Here is a 21,793-nt window from a genome sequence, read left to right as displayed (position 1 = left end):
AATCATTAGGGTTCTGAATTCGACCATGCAATCACTAACGGAGTAGTTCTGGATCAGCAAGTCTCCTACAGCGGAAGAAGCCACAGCAGACACACCAAAAACATTCCCTTAGATGTTCAAAAACTTTACTTTCTCCAGAGGAACTACAATAGGAATGTATTTGAACTCGTTATGGAAACGGGGGATTAATCTCAGATGTCAAATCGGCATTTAAATTGTTTCTGAGGGCGTTAGGAATTATTCGGGACAGTCCAATTACCCATAAATAATAAAATACATTTAAGTTACAACATTCGTGAGAAAAACAAAACGCTGATTTTTTTAATTATTGGAGGGGGGGTACCACCTTCCCTTAATCAAATTTCTACACGTTGTACAGGACATATGGGTCCAAAGAACACAAAAAGTTTCAAATAATAATAATAATAATAATAATAATAATAATAATAATAATAATAATAATAATAATAATAATAATAATAATAATCGTATAGCGTCAGCAAGAGAGTGCAGGCATTTCAATTTGACGCCATTTCAGTTGTCTACGTGTAAATTTAGATTTTGCATTTTACTCTACCAGGTGGCTGAATTTTTAATTTTGTCGGGTAAACACCGAATGCTACATAAAATATATTTCATATTTGATTACATATTGACGTCGAGATGAAAATGTGTTGATTGGTGCTGGGAGGACAGAATTCGTGCTTTGAAGATGGAAATTTAACTGTTCGGGAAACATTTAAAAAGATGTAATCCGTTTACCCTCCAGGGTTAGTTTTCACCCGGACTCAGCGAGGGATCTCACCTCTTCCATCTCGAGGCAGTATCCTGGCGCGTGATACATTTGGGGTGGATGACCAGTATCTTGCCCAGGCGGCTTCACCTGCTATGCTCAGCGGGGGCCTTGTGGGGGATGGGAAGATTGGAAAGGATAGCCAAAGAAGAGAGAAGGAAGCGGCCGTAGCCTTAACTTAGGTACCATTATGCCATTTGTCTGGAGAAGAAGGCGGAATCCAGTTTGAGAACGGCTGAAGTGGAAATCTGACCCCTTCTACTCATTTGACTTCCCGAGGTTGAGTGGACCCAGTTCCAGTCTTCGTGCCATTCCTCAAATTTAGTGGAAGAGCCGAAATCGAACCCGGGCCTCCAGGGGTGGCAGCTAATCATACTAACCACTACACCACAGAGGCGGACTAAAACAATCTCAGGAGAATTTTTTTTGAACAATTTGCATCTTTAAAACCATGTGACTTCTCCGATTGTAATACTGATAGTATAATTATAATTTTACAATATTAATTTAATATTTGTTTTTATCTAAAGTAATAGTATATGCATTTATGTGTTTCACATCATTAGGTTTGTACCTGTCTGAAGCAAAATAAATAAATAAATAAATAAATAAATAAATAAATAAATAAATAAATAAATAAATAAATAAATAAATAAATAAATAAATAAATAAATAAATAAATAAATAAATAAATAAATAAACAGCGAAGCCCTTAAACAACTCACCAATGGTTTAGAAATATACAAGAAATATCGCCTGACTTAAACATTTTCATGACGACTTTTCTTCTAAATTTTCAGCAGACTCCAGTCTTCAAAAAAGAACTGATAAGGCTTCGGTTTAACACAGTTTTGAATGGGAAAGAATTTGCTATATGTCGCACAAACACAGATAGGTCTTACGGCGACGATAATACAAGAAAGGGCTAGGAACGAGAAGGAAGCGACCGTGGCCTTAATTAAGGTACAGCCCCAGCATTTTCCTAGTATGAAAATTTTGAAAGACAGGTATTACAATATTCCAGGCGGCTTCCTTGAATTTTATTAGAAATTAAAAAAAAAAGATATCCTGAGTAGCCACGCATTGCCATGCAAATTAAATTAATTACTATGTTTGACTCAACATAACTCTTCAAACACATATTCTCACTCATGAACTTGAATAAGAGTGAAAGTAGGCCCTTTTTGTTCCATGTTGCATTTGAAGTAGGGTTATGCATTCATCCTGTTCAAAACAATGTTCCCTGACAACACTAATTACTATTCTTAATATATGCAAATGTTTTAGGGAACAATATAACATCAAAAATAAGATTGCATGCAGATGATATCATTGTTTATAGGGAAATAAATAACATACATGATTGTACAGAATTAAAAAGGGACCTTGACAGTATCCAACAATGGGTTGAAGAAAATAATATGAAGATTAATGGAGGCAAATCTATTGTCACAACATTTACAAACAGGAGCTTAAAAACCGATTTTAAACATACTTTGGGTGAGGTAATTGTCCCAAAAGACGGCAAGTGCAAATACTTAGGTGTGAGATTTGAAGGCAATATTTGCACTGGAAGGGTGATGTTGATGACACTTTTGGGAAAGCATACAGATCGTTACATGTCATAACGAGATTAGTTAAAGGATGCAACAAAGAACTAAAAGAAAAAAGTTACTTAAGTATGGTTCGTCCATTATTGGAATATGCAAACAGTGTTTGGGATCCTCACCAGGAATACCTAATAAAAGAAATAGATGGTGTGCAGAGGAAAGCAGCAAGATTTGTAACGGGAGATTTCAGGAGAAGAAGAAGTGTGTCAGAAATGTTACAGAAACTTGGGTGGGAAGCTTTAAGTAAGAGAAGGGAGGAAACTAGATTTATAGGATTATATAGAGTCTATACAGGAGAGAGAGCATGGAGAGCAATCCGTGAGAGGCTTCAGTATTTATTTATTTATTCGTATCAGAAGCATTAATACTATAAATACAGATATACTCTTACTGAATTATATACATTATACACAAAGTCACACTTATAAGAAAAAGTCTATACTACTTTTGCCCAGAAATTGGCGACATCCAGTGCATTAGTGCATTTTCAGTTGCCTGAAGTAGATCTTGTACTGTGCATGTTTTAGGGCACTTACTACACTGCAACAATGAGACGTCGTCTGGATTGCACCACACTCACACAATGAGGACTCGATGTTAAAACCCCACATCTGCAGGTTGCTTTTACATCTTGTCACACCTGCCCGTAATCTGTTCAGTGATCTCCAAGTACTCCATTTCTCCATGTGACCAGGTGGTAATTCTTCACTTGGTGTCAGCCATTCTTCGGAGTGAGTGCAGCTTGCGTGCCACATATCAATTCGGGATTGCTGAGGTGTCCCATTAAGAGCCTCCGTTGTTCTAAGGAAAGTTTTCCTTGATTTGAGTCTTGGAGTAACTGGCCTGTATCCATACAGAGGGCGAGCTTCAGATATTTCCACCTTCTTACTCTCGTTTTTTGCTGCAACCTCTCGACGGATATCAGGAGGGGCAATACCAGTAAGACTATACAATTTGTTCAACGGAGTAGGTTTTAGACGGCCGGTAATGATGCGACAGGTATCGTTTAGAGCAACATCTACCTTCCTGGCATGACTTGACTTGTACCATACTGGGGATGGATATTCCGCTGCAGAGTAACATAGAGCAATGGAAGAGGTTCTCACAGTATTGGGATGTGCCTCCCCCCCCAGGTAGTACCCGTTATCTTCCTTATAATATTATTTCTGGCTGCCACTTTTTGCTTGGTGTTCGAGCAGTGTTTCTGGTAAGTGAGAGCGCGATCAAGGGTAACTCCAAGATATTTTGGTGTGATGCAATGTTCTAATGTGGTTCCTTCCCAAGTGATTTTGAGAGTTCTGTTTGCCATTTTATTTTTGAGGTGGAAGGCACAAGTCTGAGTTTTACTGGGGTTCGGTCTCAGATGATTCTCCTTGCAGACAGCACTGAAAGTGCATTAGATAATTTCTGCCCAATAGCTTCAGTTGGAAAATAATTATATCGGCAGGGCTGATCACAAGTATAAAATTAGACGGGATTTTAACAGAAATCATTGGGGTAAATTTTCATTCAATGGGAAGGGCGTGAAGGAGCGGAACAGTTTACCTGGGGAAGTGTTTGATCCTTTTCCAAAATCTGTACAGATATTCAAGAAAAGAATAAACGATGGCAACAGAGAAAAGAAATATTAGAGGGTATTCTACCTGTGCAGGTTATTGTAATAAAGAATTTTTGTGAATAAATTAATTCCATTCCCTTGTGTATGGAGACTGGACAGCTGAAGTAGGAAACTGCCTGTAGGGGTGAAGTACAGTGGGAACTTCGAGGGCCTGGGACCGCTACGGTAGCTGTGAAGGTCCTTCAGGAACTCTGAAAAGCAGTGGCAAAAGGGGCTCTGGTTAAGATCCAGCAGATTGTTATGCACATTAGGTACCAAAATGGGTTTTTTTTAAAAAAAGAAATGTAAATTAAAATCTTATAGTAATATTGTATAGTATTTTTTGATGGGATTCCACATACTGTATATGAGTTGATTATAATAATAATATATTTAATGCAGCTAAATAGCCATAACTGATAATATAGGTTACATTGATGGGTTACATATTTGCATAATCACTTATATACATTGTTCTTCTTGTACATAATTCAAAGTAGTACTGTTCACACGTTTTTCCACATAGTGTGCACTCACAGTCTATACTTGGGTCGTGGAAGTGTTTTGATTTGCAGAGTAGGTGATGAAAACCGTGACCTGCTAATCTTGTAATGACATGTCTTAATTCAAAATTAGCTTCTGTCCATGAGCGATCTATCATTGCCCCTGTGCCATAGAAATCTGGTTGGACCTCTTCTCTCTTCTCCGTCAGTTTTGCCAGCAGTTTCTCTGATGCACCGGTGTTCGGTAGGGGTATACTTGTCCTGAGATCTTCTACCGGAAATGATTCCCTTACTAGGAGATATACAAGTCTAGATCGTCTCGTTTTTGATACACCTATCACCTTCTTTATATAGTTCGCTTTCACCCTTTCCAAGGTTGATAGGTTCCTCATTGTTAAATGTGACCAGATAATTTCAGTGCCATGAGTAATTATTGGAAGAATTTTTACTCTAAAAAGCAACATTGCTGTCTCCAGACTGAGTGATCTAATGTATTTTATTTCATGCATTGTCATCATCGCTTGAATTGCCTTTTCTGTGACATATTTTGTGAAACAATATGCGTTCGATTGCAGGGTGATGCCTAAATATTTGAAGTCTGGTACTATCTTTAATTTTTTAAAATCCCGAATGAAGATCTCTGCTGAGGCGGGTACTCTCCCTCCTTTCCTGAAGATCATGGTGTCTGTTTTTGAGATGTTTATGAACAGCTTGTTTTCGGAGCACCAATTTTGCACGATATTTACAGTTTCCTGTAGTTTTGTTATGTCTCTTGAGCCAATTACAATGTCGTCGGCATACGCGCAAGAAAATACTCCCTATTTTTGGGTAATTCTTAGGATATCTGCGGTTGAAACTATAAACAGCAAAGGACTCAGTGAGTCACCCTGTAGGACCCCGTATGATTGAGCTATTGGATCTGATAGAGTGAGGTTATCCGAAACTCGTACTTCGTTCCATTGCAGTATTGATGTGATGAGATAGGTCCATATGTTGTTCGTGCCTAGCATCTCCTTAAGATTGTCTATCACTAGCTTCCTGTTTATCAGGTCGAAAGGCTTAGTAAAATCTGTTAAGATGGTGTAATATTTTCCGTTGTCTTCTAAGGAATCCCAGATTTGGTTTAACAGGAGTTCAATAGCGTTTAGGGTAGATCGTCCCTTTCTAAACTCAAATTGGTTCTCTGGAAGATGCTCGTTTATTTTTCCTGTTATAATTTTGGTGAATATTTTGAAGGGGCAGTTTTCCAGTGCTATGCCTCTGTACTTATTGGGATATCTTGGGTCTCCTTTGCCTTTATATAGAACTTTTACAATTGACTTTCTCCAGTGGTCGGGAATGGAAGCAGTTTCTATACATTGTTATATAATTTTGTCCATATAGGGGGTAGCAGGTGTGCAATGTCTATTACATATTCATTATAGATCCCGTCCGGACCTGCAGCTTTCTTGTTTTTGGTGCTGTCTATATCGATTCTAGTTTCCTCTATGGTCAGGGGTACCCAGTCTATTTATATATGTGGAGTGATGATATGTAGATTTTTCCTGGGGTGCGCTGGAGAATCTTACTAAAGTGTGATTCCCAGGTTTCCATGTCTAGTGCGTCTGTAGTTGTTTCTTTGGATGTGGGGCTATGAACGGATTTTTGTTGACTTCCTCTGCTAGCTTCTTACCCTCCGATTCTAAGTAGGCGCGTTTCTTTTCTTTCAGTGTTCTTTTGTAGTCTCTCCTCTTTTCATTGTATGTGTATATTAGACTTTGATTATTCAAGTTCTGCCTTAACTGTTGCAATTTATCTAGGGTCTCCCTCCTCAGCCTATAGCACTCACTATCAAACCATATCTTTGTTCTTCTTGTGGCCCGCAGAATGGCGGCCTTTTGTAGGATTTCTTCTATTAATCCTGTTGCATCATCCAGTCTTGAATTATCTATTAATGTGTCTGGATGTGTTGTTGAATCTAGCATAGCTTTAACTTTCTCAACATGTATTTTCATTGAAAGGGGGTGAATTATCTGTTCCTGTGGTTTTTTCCACCCCCCTTGGTTACGTATTTCAATTGGTAAGTGTTTCCTAATCACGGCTTGGTTTGCTGTCCATATTGTAGTCATAGAGAAATACCTAGAAAACGGAGGAATCAAAGACAACGTTACGTGTGAAGAAATAGTAACCAGTTACGACACGAAAGCTTTCAAAGTGGGGATTCCATTTGATCTAATGGACAGGGTATATGAAGAGGAATTCTGGCCGAAAGAGATTACTATCAGACGTTTTTGATTTCGGTTCTTTTGCCCCTTACGAGACAATGGACGCTCCTTCGAAAAATTCGGAAAAGAAAATAGTTGAAAGAAGGAACCAAAACTTAAAAGACGCTTCAAGAAGACTAAGAATCATGATGTGGATTATAGAAGGGCTAAAAAGTGCAATGAATATGAGCCCGGAAAACTTTCTATTAGGGTACGATGTAGCAATTCTATTGGAAACATTCGTCACTGACGATTGGCAACACCCAGACTTCTGTGGTTTTCATCTTACAGCTAGATAGGGAGAGAAAGGTAGACCTTCTGGGGGATAACTATCCTCCTAAAACCACACCTAACCCCAATATTATCAACAAGGCAACAGAACCATACCCTAATATTGGAAATAGGCGACCTCGTAATTATAGCCGCTTACTTCCAACCGAACATAACAGTAATCGACATAATGGACGAGCTAGGCCAAATGATCACTCAAAGCAAGCAAGATAAACCAATAATTATAGGAGGTGACCTTAACTGTAGATTGGCAAAGTTAGTCCTCGAGAAACTGGAAGCAGAGGGCTTCATCCTGCTAAACAACCCCACTATCCCTACATACATTTCACATAATGGAAAGAGCACAATAGATATTGCACTTACGAAAGGACCAATAACAGGCAACATGACTATGAGTTGATTATGTGTGTAAGTACAAAAGATATTATGAGTAGAATTTTGTAAATAATATAAATTTATTAAGAATGAACTGTGTTTAATAGAAAAAAAGGTTATTGTGAATTGTATAACACTTAAAATGTTGTTGTTGATAATAATGTATTTTGTGTATCATTTGCCACCGAGGTGCAAATAAAGTATTTTGATTTGGTGAAATAAGAGAAATGTCAAGCGTTGGCTTAAAAGCAGAAAAAATGTGTCAAATTTCCATTTGGAAAAATCAAATGATCATGAATTCGTCTTTCAATAAAGGAAACTCAAATTGCTAGCGATTAATTTATTTGCATCTAACGAATCGTTTTCGAGAGACATGAATATGGAACTGGGAGAGGACAAGTGTAGGATTATGTGCATCTAAAGCGGGGAACTGACTCGGGGCGTTCGAAACAACCACGAATGAAATGATCAGTTCTCTAGAGTGTGATGTGGTGAGGCCTCTTCGATAAAAGAGTCTTCTATATGTCTCCCAGTCATGGCCATCCATCAGTACTTCACATCACAGCCTGCACGGTTGCTAGGTAACGTTGCGTCACTCATTTTGTATCGCTAATTTCAAGACGCAAGTTTCAGATGACATCCAGACATAAGACATAGTATTTATGTATATCAAAATGGGCAGTTTTGTTATGTTGTATTATGTTCTTAAAGGCTGCTTTTTCGTACTTCTTGAATTTTTTCTATGTCTCATGAACTACGGCGTGTCTTTCCCACTCACTTGCTATCTGTCTCTTTCCGGGCTCTCTCTCAACACCAAGAGACCGGAGCTGCCCACTTGAAATGACCTGCATTACCTAATTATCCAGTATCTAAACCACGTCATAATTACGAGAGTACATCGGTTCTTGGAAAACACTCGAGAGTACATCGTTATCTGGATTCGGGACGCTATATAAGTAGATGCGTGTCCAATACAATCTATAGACTTATCACAATGCTGTCTACTCTCTTGGTAATCTTAGCCGTCGCCCACCTCGGAGCCCCTGCCAGTAAGTATTCCATGGATTTTTTAAGATCTTTAGCACTTATAATAATTAACTCGCTTCAGTACCCGCCGTTAGCGTGCTGGAGTTGTGCATCTAGTGGAGACAAGTGGCAGCAGAAGGTTATTTTCAGAAATGAATTATATTTATAGGAATGTTTTTTGTGTCACAAATGACTCTTCTTTCTGGTCTTCCCTAATTTCTTGCAGTCGGCACTCCACATGGATCAATCAATCAATCAATCAATCAATCAATCAATCAATCAATCAATCAATCAATCAATCAATCAATCAATCAATCAATCAATCAATCAATCAATCAATCAATCAATCAATCAATCAATCAATCAATCAATCAATCAATCAATCAATCAATCAATCTGTCATCGTTGCAATTCAAGAGGACACATCGGGGCAAATATTCGTTTGTAGGAAGAGGAGTTAGGCATTGGAATAATTTACCAAGGGAGATGTTCAATAAATTTCCAAATTCTTTGCAATTATTTAAGAAAAAACTAGGTAAAAACAGATAGGGAGTTTGCCACCTGGGCGACTGCCCTAAATGCAGATCAGTGGTGATTGACTGATTGACACACGCAATGCGCATTAGCCATACGCTAAATACTTCAATTAAATTTTCAAAAAGGCAGAGAAATTGCGGGGATTGGAGGTCTAAAATCTCTGGAAAATCCTCCCCTTGTTTGTGTGAACTTAGAGCCTAACGTTTCTGTTCCAGAGCACATCGTCTGCTACTATGGCAGCTGGGCTACATATCGAGCATGGCCCGGCAAGTTCGACCCCAGCGACATCGACGCCTCCAAGTGCACTCATCTAGTGTACGCCTTTGCCGGTCTGGACGCAGCCTCCTTGTCTGTGACGTCCCTGGACAGCTATAACGATCTGGATGAAAACTATGGAAAAGGTAATCAGTCTATTCACATGCCTCAGAGAACAAGTATTTCCTAGATTCTTCAAAAGGTGACGTACACGTTGAGTGGCCGGCCAGAACGCCTTTCTGTTCCATTGAATAGGAATCGTACAATCCTCTGAGCTACCGTAGAACCCCTCCCCTCCCTCCCTGCGTGAGTGTCCCCTGCCTGTCGTAAGAGACGATTGAATGATGATCTCAGGGGCTCTCAACTTCTGAGCGTGATTTGGCAGGCACGGGGCCCTTAGCTGAGTCCTGACATAGCTCCAATTTACTTGTCCCTGACTTCTCAGTCCGATCTCTCTCGGTCAACTCTCGTTCTTTACCGACCCCGACTGCCGTAGCCATTCACTTTTCTTTACTCATACCGCCATCTTTCGAAGGATCGGGCGTCTTCCTTTTTTCTCTTCTGGTTGGTGTAAAGAGGGGAAGGTTACACAATTGCATTTCCTTTTAAAACAATAACCACCGGGCGAGTTGGCCGTGCGGTTAGGAGCGCGCAGCTGTGCGGTTGCACCCGGGAGATAGTGGTTTCGAATCCCACTGTCGGCAGCCCTGAAGGTGGTTTTCCGTGGTTTCCCATTTTCACACCAGACAAATGCTGGGGCTGTATCCTAATCTTATCTTCCTTCCCATTCCTAGGCCTTTCCTATCCCATCGTCGCCATAAGACCTATCTGTGTTGATTCGACGTAAAACAAAATAGCAAATAATAATAATAATAATAATAATAATAATAATAATAATAATAATAATAATAATAATAATAATAATAATAATAATAATAATAATAATAACCACCAAACACTAGCCTGCTTTGAATGAATCGATGAATAAGTGAATGAATGCTTTCAGCCTACAGCTTTGAAACTCCGACAGCTGAGGAGAGAACATTTCATTTATTGGAACCTTAAAATATCAACATGCAATTTAACAATTAATTACATTGAGTAATAATATACTCTATCTTCTTTACATCACACCGACACAGTTATGTCTTATAGTGACTATTGGATAAGAAAGGGCTAGCAGTGGGTTGGAAGCGGCTGTGGCCTTAATTAAGGTACAGCCCCAGCATTTGCTTTATGTGAAAATGGGAAACTACGGAAAAACCATCTTCTGGGCTACCGACAGTGTGGTACGAACCCACTATCTCCCGAATGCAAGCGCACGGCCAACTCGCTCGGTAATGAATCTTCTAATTACCACAGTTATCCTGTTCTTTTTTGTATTATTTATAGCAGGCAGATTTGTCGCCCATCTGGTCTTAATCTGCCCTGCATCTATTTGATGATCTTGCAGTTTCCTTGAGTACATATTTCTAATGTATCGGTAGCGGGCCTGCCTGTTCAATTCCCGACCAGGTCATGGATTTTTATCTAGATCTGAGGGCTGGTACGAGGTCCATTCGGCCATCTAGAAAGCCAAGAATAACGGCCGAGACGATTCGTAGTGCTGACCACACGACACCGTAATATGCAGGTCTTCGGGTTGAGCAGCGGTCGCTTTGTAAGCCAAGGCCCTTCGGAGATGTTGCGCAATATTTTTTCAATTTTTATTATAACTTACTGAGATTACTAAGCTTAGTCCATTCTTTGTTTATAATGTTGATGATCCTATAACCATTCACTTCCTGACGTAACACATGACTTGCACTAATATTGTTAAATTTCCTTCTAACTGCTAGGGTTTCTTTACAAGATCTCAGCAAGTAAAAATGTTTCTATTTTTTCCACATAGAAGACATCGTATCGAATCCTTTCCCTGATTCACCCCTTAATTTTATGAATTCCCTTCTTCCACCAAATGAGATCTCGTGTTTTTCTTCTATTTACATTTACACTTGTTATGTTCATACTCTGACTTACCCTATTGAATTCGGAGAATGTCGCTCTGCTCCTTCGGGCACCAACCATTGTCTTTGAATATCCCTAAGTCGTATAATAATTTGTCTTCTTAGTTATTTCTCAACTATCTCGAACTCCATCCTGATTTTTTAAGGTACTTACTGTATATTGAGTTAATACTATCGCCTTGAATATATGGTGTACACTGAAATAGTCTTCAGCAGACCTACGAGCTACAGTGTTCACGTCTAGATGTATGGAGTCTACTGCAGAACAACTGCATAATTGTAGACTAAAAGGAGCTAGCTGCCTTTGCCATGTGTTTAGTAGAGCAAGGAGGCAGATCTTGGCGTTACCTTTTTCTTTTTCACCAAATTGTTCGCACACATCCCATTTTATTCCCTTCTAAACATCTTCATAATTTTCGCCTTTCAATCAAAGCAGCCACATTTCACGACGTGATAAAGTTAACAACACAATATAGTTTTACAGTACTTTAATATCCGCCAACTTGCCGCAGGGTGGGAATTTGTCCGACTCGGACAAGGGGAGAGGTTGTTGGAGAGTCGACGCAAGAGATGAATACCTTGTTCTTAAAGCAGTCAATTGACAACAAATGTTATATATAAGGACTAGCAAGATACCCGTGCTTCGCTACGGTATTATACTGAAATTTATAATTAAATGCTTAACGTTTTTTATATAATCCGCCGAAATTCGCGATCTGACTCCTTTTCTGAGAGATTACGGCAAATTTCCTCCCATTTTCAATCTTTCTTTCCAGCAATCGATTTCGTACTTCCCGGGCTAGGTCCAGGTATTCCACCCATTCAGTTGGGTCCCTAAAGCGTTGCCATATATTCCTCTAAGAATTTTTAATATGGATCAAATCCTTGAGGAGATCCGGCGTGGTGTCGTCTTGGGTGCATTGGCGGTACTGAACCCGCGGCCGGACTGCATTCGTATTCATTACCCGGCCAGGGCCCGTTTCCAGCGCGGTTCGCACATTTTGACGACGGTCCAGAACATTATTATTATTATTATTATTATTATTATTATTATTATTATTATTATTATTATTATTATTATTATTGATGTTCTGGACCCCACAGCAAGATGCAAGACCGCTACTTGGCCGTAAATTACATCTGCTTGCATTGTCATTACTTACAATTGACCAGCACCATTGCCGCGCGTAGGTAAGTGCGCGTGATTTCTGGCGATACGAATGATATACTTCCGTGCATTATTTACCTTATTATAGATGTGGACAATTACACGGTCAATATCATTCCTATCGTTTATTTCAAATGTGTTTAATTTTCATTTATATGCTAGGAGAATCTACTGTAATCCAACTTTAAGTTTTCCGAAGGAAAAGATGGCTCGTGGAAACGAACCCAGGAAAGATTAAAAATGATCGGTTTATGATCATAATAATACATTATGAACAGTAAAATCAATTGGTCTCAACTACTTTTTCACCCCACCGACGTTAATTTGATTTACCCCCCTACCCCCCCCTCCCCCAAGAATAAAGAGGCGTGTTTCTCTTTATGTTTAAAGGAGATTCCACGCCTGTTACCTTCAGTTTTGAGATATGAGCATCCTCATAAAAGTAATTCACTTTTTTCACTTCCTTTCACACTCCCCTCCCCCCACCCTGAAGTGAATTTTCCGACAAAAACTAATTGTTTCTTTAATAGTGAAGGATCTTCTAAATACCAATTATCACGACTCTACCATCTTCAGTTTTTCAGATATGTGTCCTCATAAAAGGAATCCAACTCCTTTTCACCCCCGCCTCCCAAGACTATTTCCCCACAAAATGCGTTTTTCTTTGTTTTTAAAGGAGATACAAATACCAATTTTCACGCCTGTAAGATCTTTAGTTTTTATTAGATGTACGTATCTACATAATTATGATAATTATTGTATCCACATACAATTAATTCAATTAATTTTTCAATTCTTTCACCTCCGCCCCCCCCCCCCCTCTTTTCATTGGATTTTCCGAGAATACGTGTTTCTTTACTTTTAAAGGAGATTCCAAATACCAATGTTCACGTCTGCAAAATCTTTCGTTTTTGAGATAATAGTATCTTCATACAAATATTTCAAATATTTTTTCAATTACCCTACCCCCCCTTAAGTGGATTTCCAAAAAACTAAGTATTTCTTTATTTTAAAGGAGATTTCAAATACCAAATTTCACGTCTGTAAAATCTTCAGTTTTTGAGATATCAGTATCCCATTTAAAAGCATTCAACCCCTTTTTCATTCACTCTAACAACACCCCCCCCCCTAAGCGGCTTTTCCGAAAACAAAAATACATGTTTCTTTATTTTTAGTAGAGATAAAAATACCATTTTTCACTTCTGTAACATATTACGTTTTTGAGATATACTGTAGAAATGCTCATTTTAAAATTTCACCCCCTTTTTATTTCACCTAAGTGGAGTTTCCAAAAACAAATCACCTATGTTTCTTTACCTTTACAGAAGATTTCAAATAGCAATTTTTACGTCTGTAACATTTTACGTGTCTGAGATACACTGCAGTTATAATCTTTCTAAAAATTCACCCCAATTTGTCGTTCCCGTTTAACCCCCATTAATTGGATTTTCCGAAAACAAAAAGTACGTGTTTCTTTGTTTTTAAGTGAGATCCCAAATACCAATTTTCAGGTTTGTAATATCTTCAGTTTCTGAGATATAAATATCTTCATTAAAGGCATTTAACCGCTTCTTCACCCTTTTTCACCCCTTCTATTGGGATTTTCCGAAAACAAATAATACTTGTTTCTTTTTAGTTTAAAGGAGATTCCAAATACCAATTTTTACATCTGTAAATTTTTAAAGTTTTGAGATATAGATATACTCATTTAAAAAATTCACCCCCCTTTTCACCCCCTTAGCCACGGAATACCCGAAAATCCTCCCTTAGCGAGCACCTATATTATAATATAAATGTATCCTCAAAACTTCATTTCTTTATGTCCAGTAGTTTTGGCTCGGCGATGACGAATCAGTCAGTCAGTCAGTCAGTCAGTCAGTCAGTCAGTCAGTCAGTCAGTCAGTCAGTCAGTCAGTCAGTCAGTCAGTCAGTCAGTCAGTCAGTCAGGACAAGTTACTTTATATACGTAGATGTGCGAGTGTGGAATTTTGTGATATGTTTTTATTGGTTAATTATTTTTAAATATTCCTATTTTTATTAAGTTCGGAGGTATTTTGGTATGCAGGCCTAATATCATTCTCTAGTCAAACTGCAAAGACTGTGACGATGAATTCAGTACATTTTTTGTTTTTCTTTTGATGGAAGACTAAAATACAGGTAGGCCTACATGTAACTCGAATATGATATTCACTCCTGTTCTGTCTAAATAGAAAATTTAAGCTTATTGGAAACAAAACTGGATTTTCGGTTTAGTTTCCGTTTATTATCTCAAAATGAACTAGAATGGAACTACCTGGTTCTTTCACGAAGGTTTCCATATCCAACGCCACCTGTCGCTTTATGTAAGAACCTGACTTGAATAGTTTACCGTCAAATCTGCGGCCGAGTTACGATATAACGAGTGATGTTATACTTTTCTCAATTTCCCCGTTAATGGCCGGCGACCCAAGCGTTAAGCTGTACCATCCCCTGACAGTTGCCAGATTTAAGACTGTTCACAGTCGCCTCTGTTGTGACCAATAGCAGATGGCTCTTGACCAATGGCATGCTTGCTTTGTCAATGACAGTCTATTTGGAGTACTACAACAGCATGCCGGTCCTGAAGCCGGCTGGCTTGTCAGGTCACCAGTGTTGCACAGCTGCACGCAGTTCTCTCCAGTCTCGCTCTCGCTCTCAGGGGCTAAATAGTTAAAATCGAGAGCTGACAACTCTGTGTCTCGAGTGTGGGAAATCCTAGCACTTTGGTGACAAGGAATGTAAACACAGCCGACTAGCTAGGCTTCAAAAGCGTGCCGGTCGTTAACGAGGAAATTGCAAGAACTATGTACAGTATATACCATCGAAGTCTTTATATGTCGTTGCTAATGTTTAAAAACAGTATTTCTATTTTTAACGCACTGTTGCAGGATCGTACAAGAAATTCACCGCTCTAGCTCAGTCTCATCCCAACGTGAAGACCCTGCTGGCCGTTGGAGGATGGAATGAAGGATCCGCCAAATATTCGTCCGTAAGTACACAATATGACAACATATGTCGACAAGGTAAAAAAGAGAAACTAGATGTTCTCTATTTCTCAAACTTCGGAAATTGGAGTGGTATTGATGTTTATAACATAGTGTACTTGTACCGCTAGTCCCGAAGTAAGCGAGTCTTGCTTGTACACCTGATCCGTACGGAACTTAACTGTAGGACGTGAAGGACTTGCGTAGTGAATTCTATCCAAATAAGATAGGAATAAGCAGAGGGAGACACGAGTAGAAAATCGTGTGATTATAGCCCGAAAGGAATGTACCGTACATTAAACCATTAAACGTATAACGTTTAAAACAAATAGTGGCGACAATTTTTTTTTTTTTTTTTTACAAAGGAATACACAACGTTTCAAACAGGAAATAAGATACCTAGACTTACCGAACGTTCCGGTTTGTCGATCTACACCTGGTGTCCTACCGGTTTAAAACTGATTAGACGTAAAATAAATCAAATATGATGGCACCGGAGAGTGAATGAAACTGTTGTATTGTCAAGGTAAATATGAGTAACTGGAAAACCAATACATTAAATTGTGGAGGAAAAACTGGTTGAACTGTTCAGTCATTTCAAGAATCGAAATATTTCTGTGAGTTGTTGAGTTTTTTTTTTCATTTTCATGGCACTTCTGATCCCGTTGAAAGGGTATTTTAAATTGTGAACAATGTACATACGGTTTGAAGAACAGAGGTTCGGAATCCGCAGTATAAGGTCAAATGATCTTTAGGTTAAACATTGAACTTGGCTGACAACAAGGTTCACGATACTAATGAATACGAATGGTCGCAATCACACTTCCACAACTTGCTTTCTGCAGTAAGTTTGTTTCTCCTGTAGTGCAAGATGTACCCGTTTTGTAATTGGATGTGAGCATGCTTAATATTCTATCTTAATGTACACCCATTTAGGCCTAATTTCATAGCGGACTATGCCACCAATTTGACTAAGTTTCCTCGTTCCTGTCATGGTAACCGTAGACATGATAATATCTTTGTAGGCGACAAGGTCACTTCAGATGACTAATACGCCGAAGTCATCTCTTTAATTTAACCGAAGATTTCAACCCAATAAACTCGGAGATAAGGTAGATTTTTCAGGAAGTGGTATGTTTACCGTCAGAGGAACCTCTTGTCACACTGTAAAGAGGCCTGTCTAATTGAAGTCAATTTTGAAATGAATATGTATTGTTGCTGGGGGCAATCAGAAAATGTGTGTAACGCGACAGAATATGTGACGGAAGTGACGTCACATTAGTCGTTACCGTATATTTTGGTCGCCAAAGATGCTGCGGCTACAAGATAAGTTCCTTTAGTTGACGTAGAGTTGCAATTCTCCTTGATATTTATTGAAAAACATACTCTTGATCATTAGTTTCTTCTTTTTTTGCAAAGGGCAAAGTTTATTTTACAAAATTGGTTTTACGTCGCACCGACACAGATGATTCTTACGCCGACGATGGAATGGGAAGGAAGGGGCCGTGGCCTTAATTAAAGTACAGACCCAGCATTTGCCTGGTGTGAAAGTGGGAAACCGTCTTCAGGGCTGCCGACAGTGGGGTTCGAACCCACTATCTCCCAAATTTCAATTGAAATTTGTTTCTTTTTTCTTATTTTCCTTGTACAGCACTGTTGCAACCGCTTTCAGATTTTCTTCTTCTTCTACTTCATCATCATCATCATCATCATCATAATCATCATAATCATCACCACCACACCTAGATACACATGCGGACGCTCAGGTCGCCCACGGATGTCAACTAGACTAAGCCTCTACGGAGGTCACACGACATATCATTTGATAAAATTTATGTGATTAATCTCAAAATACGGTTTAGAATTTTGAGGGGTTTTATTTTCTGCAAACCTCGGCACTAACACAATTAATAAGGACTTTACTGATAGTGTTAACTATCCCGGACTTATTTTATAAAGCGTTTTAAGCTCAACATTTCTGCCACGCGTACTTGGGACCAATCAATAACGGTTTAGAGAGCAAAAAAAAAAAAGCAGTCGAATGGCGGGTTTTCTTTGAATTGCTTCACTAAAATTGACATTGCTCATCTCCTTTCTGTTATAGATAAGTGTTTTAAATACCTGAAGTATCCTAGATAATTTCTCTACTCAACGGTGAAAATCACGTCAGAATCTATTCGGTGATTCTTGACATCAACCCACAAAACAAACAGAAACCTGTCGAGGAATTTATTTTGTAATGTGTATATTTTTTTTTCTTGCTAGTTGCTTTACGTCGCACTGACACAGATAGGTCTTATGGCGACGGTGGGACAGGGAAGGGCTGGGAGTGGAAGGAAGCGGCCGTGGCCTTAATTAAGGTACAGCCTGGCGTGAAAATGGGAAACCACGGAAAACCATATTCAGGGCTGCCGACAGTGGGGTTCGAACCCACTATCTCCTGAATACTGGATACTGGCCGCACTTATTTGTAATGTGTATAGATATCCACAAGCCATTGTAAACCAACAAATTTGGTGAGAAAATCACAAAACAGGCAAAGCTGGTTCTCATAACATCTAGCCTTCCGCGTGAGACTGTCGCTATAATAATTCGCTGTTTCAGAGTGCGCTTCTTTCATAATTACAGTACACCAAAATTCGCCTTAGTTTGCAAATGATTTGAAGTTCATGAACATTCACATATCTGTTCTGGAGTCATTAGCCCGCTATCATTCTCTTTACTACGTGACTTGCATAGTCGCTGCATAATAATTGATTGATATCGTTATGTGAATCAACTCAGTATTTGACCTTCGGAGAGAATATATCAGACGAACATTCATATTCAATCATAATCGATCAATCATCATTTCCCAATGACACTTGATTTTAATTGAAGTGCGCACTTGACGACGTTCATACCTGATAAAATTGAGATATGTCATTATTAAAACATGTTGGAGATTCACCGCCAGACATCAAGGATTTGGGATCTTTACATAAAAGTCGCTATCTAATTAAATGATACAATAACTCAAGGTGAAAACAACCTTGAATCTTTACTCACACATCACATTCTAATCAAGTGAAAGACCTCAAGTTCAATTTATCTATTGAATGGAAACATCAAAATGATGATTGATAATGTTATTAGCTTTACACGTCCCTCTAACTACTTTTACGGTTTCGGAGACGCTGAAGTGCCGGATTTAGCCCCACAGGAGTTCTCTCACGTGGCAGTGCATCGACCGACACAAGCTGGCAAATTTGATCACCTTCAAATACCACTGGACTGAGCCACGATCGTACCTGCCAAGTTGGAGTCAGAAGTCCAGCGCCTCATACGTCTGAGCCACTCAGCCCCGCTACATCAAAATGAGGGCTACTCTGTGGATGGGGGTGAGCAATCTGGGGCGCTACTGGGAAAAACATGCATGAAAGCAAACAATAAAGGCAGAATTTAACAATAAGAGAATTCTTTTTCGGATTTTTGAAGGGCGGAAAAAAAGTCCATTTGACACTCCATGTCGTACGATGTCTGCATGTAAGAGATCTCTGGTGACACACTTGGTGTTCACCCGACAAAATTAATTAAAAACTCAGCCATAGATGTCGAAGAGAGATTCGGTTTACAGTGGCCTCTAGTAGGCGTAGAGTAAAACAGAGCGTCGATATTGACGAGCAAACAGCCAGATGGCATCAAAAGAAAATGTCTGCACACGGTAGCTGAGGCCATACGATTATTATTTTTTATTATAGTTATTATTATTATTATTATTATTATTATTATTATTATTATTATTAGTAGTAGTAGTAGTAGTAGTAGTAGTAGTAGTAGTAGTAGTAGTAGCAGAATTCTGTAAAGAATGAACAAATATGATAATAAGAATACGCCGAGGTACCGAAATTGTGTCCCGCAGGAGTTCTTTTACGTGCCAATAAATCTACCGTCATGAGGCTTATGTATTGGAGCACCTTCAAATACCACCGGACTGAGCCAGGATCGAACCTGCCAAGTTGGGGGTCAAAAGGCCAGAGTCTGAGCCACTCGGCCCGGTGATCAAGATATTAATTTAAAGGAAAATGAGGGGACAATATGGTGGTAGATGGACTTTAAAACAATAAAGCTTTAAGACTATAATGCATTTTATGTAATAAAGATATGCAAGTTACACACCTATCAAAAGTCTATTTTTTTTTGTTATTTGCTTTACGTCGCACCGACACAGATAGGTCTTATGGCGACGATGGGACAGGGAAGGGCTAGGAGTGGGAAGGAAGCGACCGTGGCCTTAATTGAGGTACAGCCCCAGCATTTGCCTGGTGTGAAAATGGGAAACCACGGAAAATCATCTTCAAGGCTGCCGACAGTGGGGTTCGAACCCACGATCTCCCGAATACTGGATACTGGCCGCAATTAAGCGACTGCAGCTATCGAGCTCGGTGTCAAAAGTCTAAAGAAACAAGGAAAACCAGAGAAAAATATATACAGTAGGTGGGAAATAAATGTGTTAAATTGAAAAATAAACCTCGTCTTTACAATCGTGTGAAGTTATATAGAGAATGATGAGAGAACAGAAATATTAGAACTCTTTTACTTGGTTTAACTACTACTACTGCTAAAATGTTTTCGTGTCTCCCATGAAGGGGAAGGCGGGCCTCTTAGACGGTACCGCCGTCTGTCAGGCCGGGAGAATTGTGTCCGTGAAGGAGATGCTCGGAGAAGGTGACGGGGTTGGCGGCCATAGCCTATACTAGGAACTGTCCCGGCACTCGCCTTAGTGCAGGAGAATGGAAAACTACGGAAAACCATTCTCAGGACAACCGACTGTGAAGACCATACCTGAGGTCTAGCCTTTTACCGTCTCCCGAATACAGAGGCCTAGAGCCACGGTAGAACCGTTGCCACCCCTCCTCTGCTCGGTTGGCCAGTCAGAGTGCAGAGCTGTCGGACCACGGACCAGCCGTGGCCACTTGTAAGTAGAGACCGGTTCAAGTTTTAGGAACTAAGTCAAAATCCTAAGTTTGACTAATTATTAAAGGTACGTGTAAGGAGGTTTTAAATAAATAAATAAATAAATAAATAAATAAATAAATAAATAAATAAATAAATAAATAAATAAATAAATAAATAAATAAATAAATGTATTTTTGCTCAAATATCGTTAAAGTATTTTTTAATAATATGCTGTACGTCACACGATCACAGACAGGTCTTATGGCGACGATGGAATAGGAAGTGGCTAGAAGTGGGAATGAAGTGGGCGTGGCCTTAGGGTACAGCCCCAGCGTTTTGCCTGGAGTGAAAATAGGAAAACCACGGAAAACCATCTTCAGCGCTGCCGATGTCCGACTCGTTGGCTGAATGGTCAGCGTACTGGCCTTCGGTTCAGAGGGTTCCGGGTTCGATTCCCGCCCGGGTCGGGGATTTTAACCTTCATTGGTTAATTCCAGTGGCCCGGGGGCTGGGTGTTTGTGCTGTCCCCATCATCCCTGCAACTCACACACCACACATAACACTATCCTCTACCACAATAACACGCAGTTACCTACAAATGGCAGATGCCGCCCACCCTCATCGGAGGGTCTGTCTTACAAGGGCTGCACTCGGCTAGGAATAGCCATACGAAATTATATATAGCGCTGCCGATATTGGGGTATGTATTAAAAACTAAGTGCATAATTCTATGTGTTATGATTACAGTAAATGAATACTCTCTTCTCAGTTAGTGGTGACCGTGATTAAGAGAGAAGTGTATTCTATTCCTTCATTCGTATCTATTGAATTACTTTTTTCCTTTAGTTTAACGTTTTCGTCAACGATAAGGCAGGAAATGGCTAGGGCTGGGAAGGACCTGACAGTAGCCTCAATCAAAATACAACTCGAGGATTTGATTGGTACGAAAATATACACGAATTCGTGGAAAACACCTTCAGGTATGCCGATGATGGGATTCGAACCCACCATCTCCTGCATGCAGTCTTACAACTTCACAGCTTGTATCTTTTTCCACCTATTGCATCCTTCAACAGTGTTGATGCATGATGGTGACACAGAAAGACGGTAATATTATAGCGAGGATCTTCCTAGCAGAGTAGTTTAGTGCCGGGCCGAGTGCTGGACTTTTGATTCCAAGTTGGCAGGTTCGATCCTGGCTCAGTCCGGTGGCATTTAAAAGCGCTCAAATACGCCAACCTAGTGTCGATACATCCACCGGCACGTAAAAGAACTCCTGTGTGACAAAATTCTGGCACCTCGGTCTCCTCGAAAACCGTAAAAATAGTTAGTAGGACGTAAAACCATTATTATTATTATTATTATTATTATTATTATTATTATTATTATTATTATTATTATTATTATTACTCTTGATTCGTTATGCCCAACTAAAGAGCGCATTTGAAC

The 21,793-nt window shown here is 39.4% G+C and overlaps 1 protein-coding gene across 1 annotated transcript in view; it reads left to right on the top strand.

The window, feature by feature from the left end:
- The first annotated feature begins 8,395 nt into the window (after positions 1-8,395).
- The window catches only part of LOC136881124 (probable chitinase 2), a 33,290-nt gene continuing 19,892 nt past the window's right edge, over positions 8,396-21,793 (top strand). Inside the window, exons 1-3 of the mRNA XM_067153772.2 lie at positions 8,396-8,461; positions 9,191-9,376; positions 15,311-15,411. Of these exons, the coding sequence (XP_067009873.2) occupies positions 8,407-8,461; positions 9,191-9,376; positions 15,311-15,411 (342 nt within the window). The 5' untranslated portion in view covers positions 8,396-8,406. The remainder of the gene's footprint in view (positions 8,462-9,190; positions 9,377-15,310; positions 15,412-21,793) is intronic.

The sequence above is a fragment of the Anabrus simplex genome, chromosome 9 (genome assembly GCF_040414725.1).
Source record: "Anabrus simplex isolate iqAnaSimp1 chromosome 9, ASM4041472v1, whole genome shotgun sequence".
Taxonomy (NCBI): domain Eukaryota; kingdom Metazoa; phylum Arthropoda; class Insecta; order Orthoptera; family Tettigoniidae; genus Anabrus; species Anabrus simplex.
This window is presented reverse-complemented; position numbering and strand designations above follow the sequence as displayed.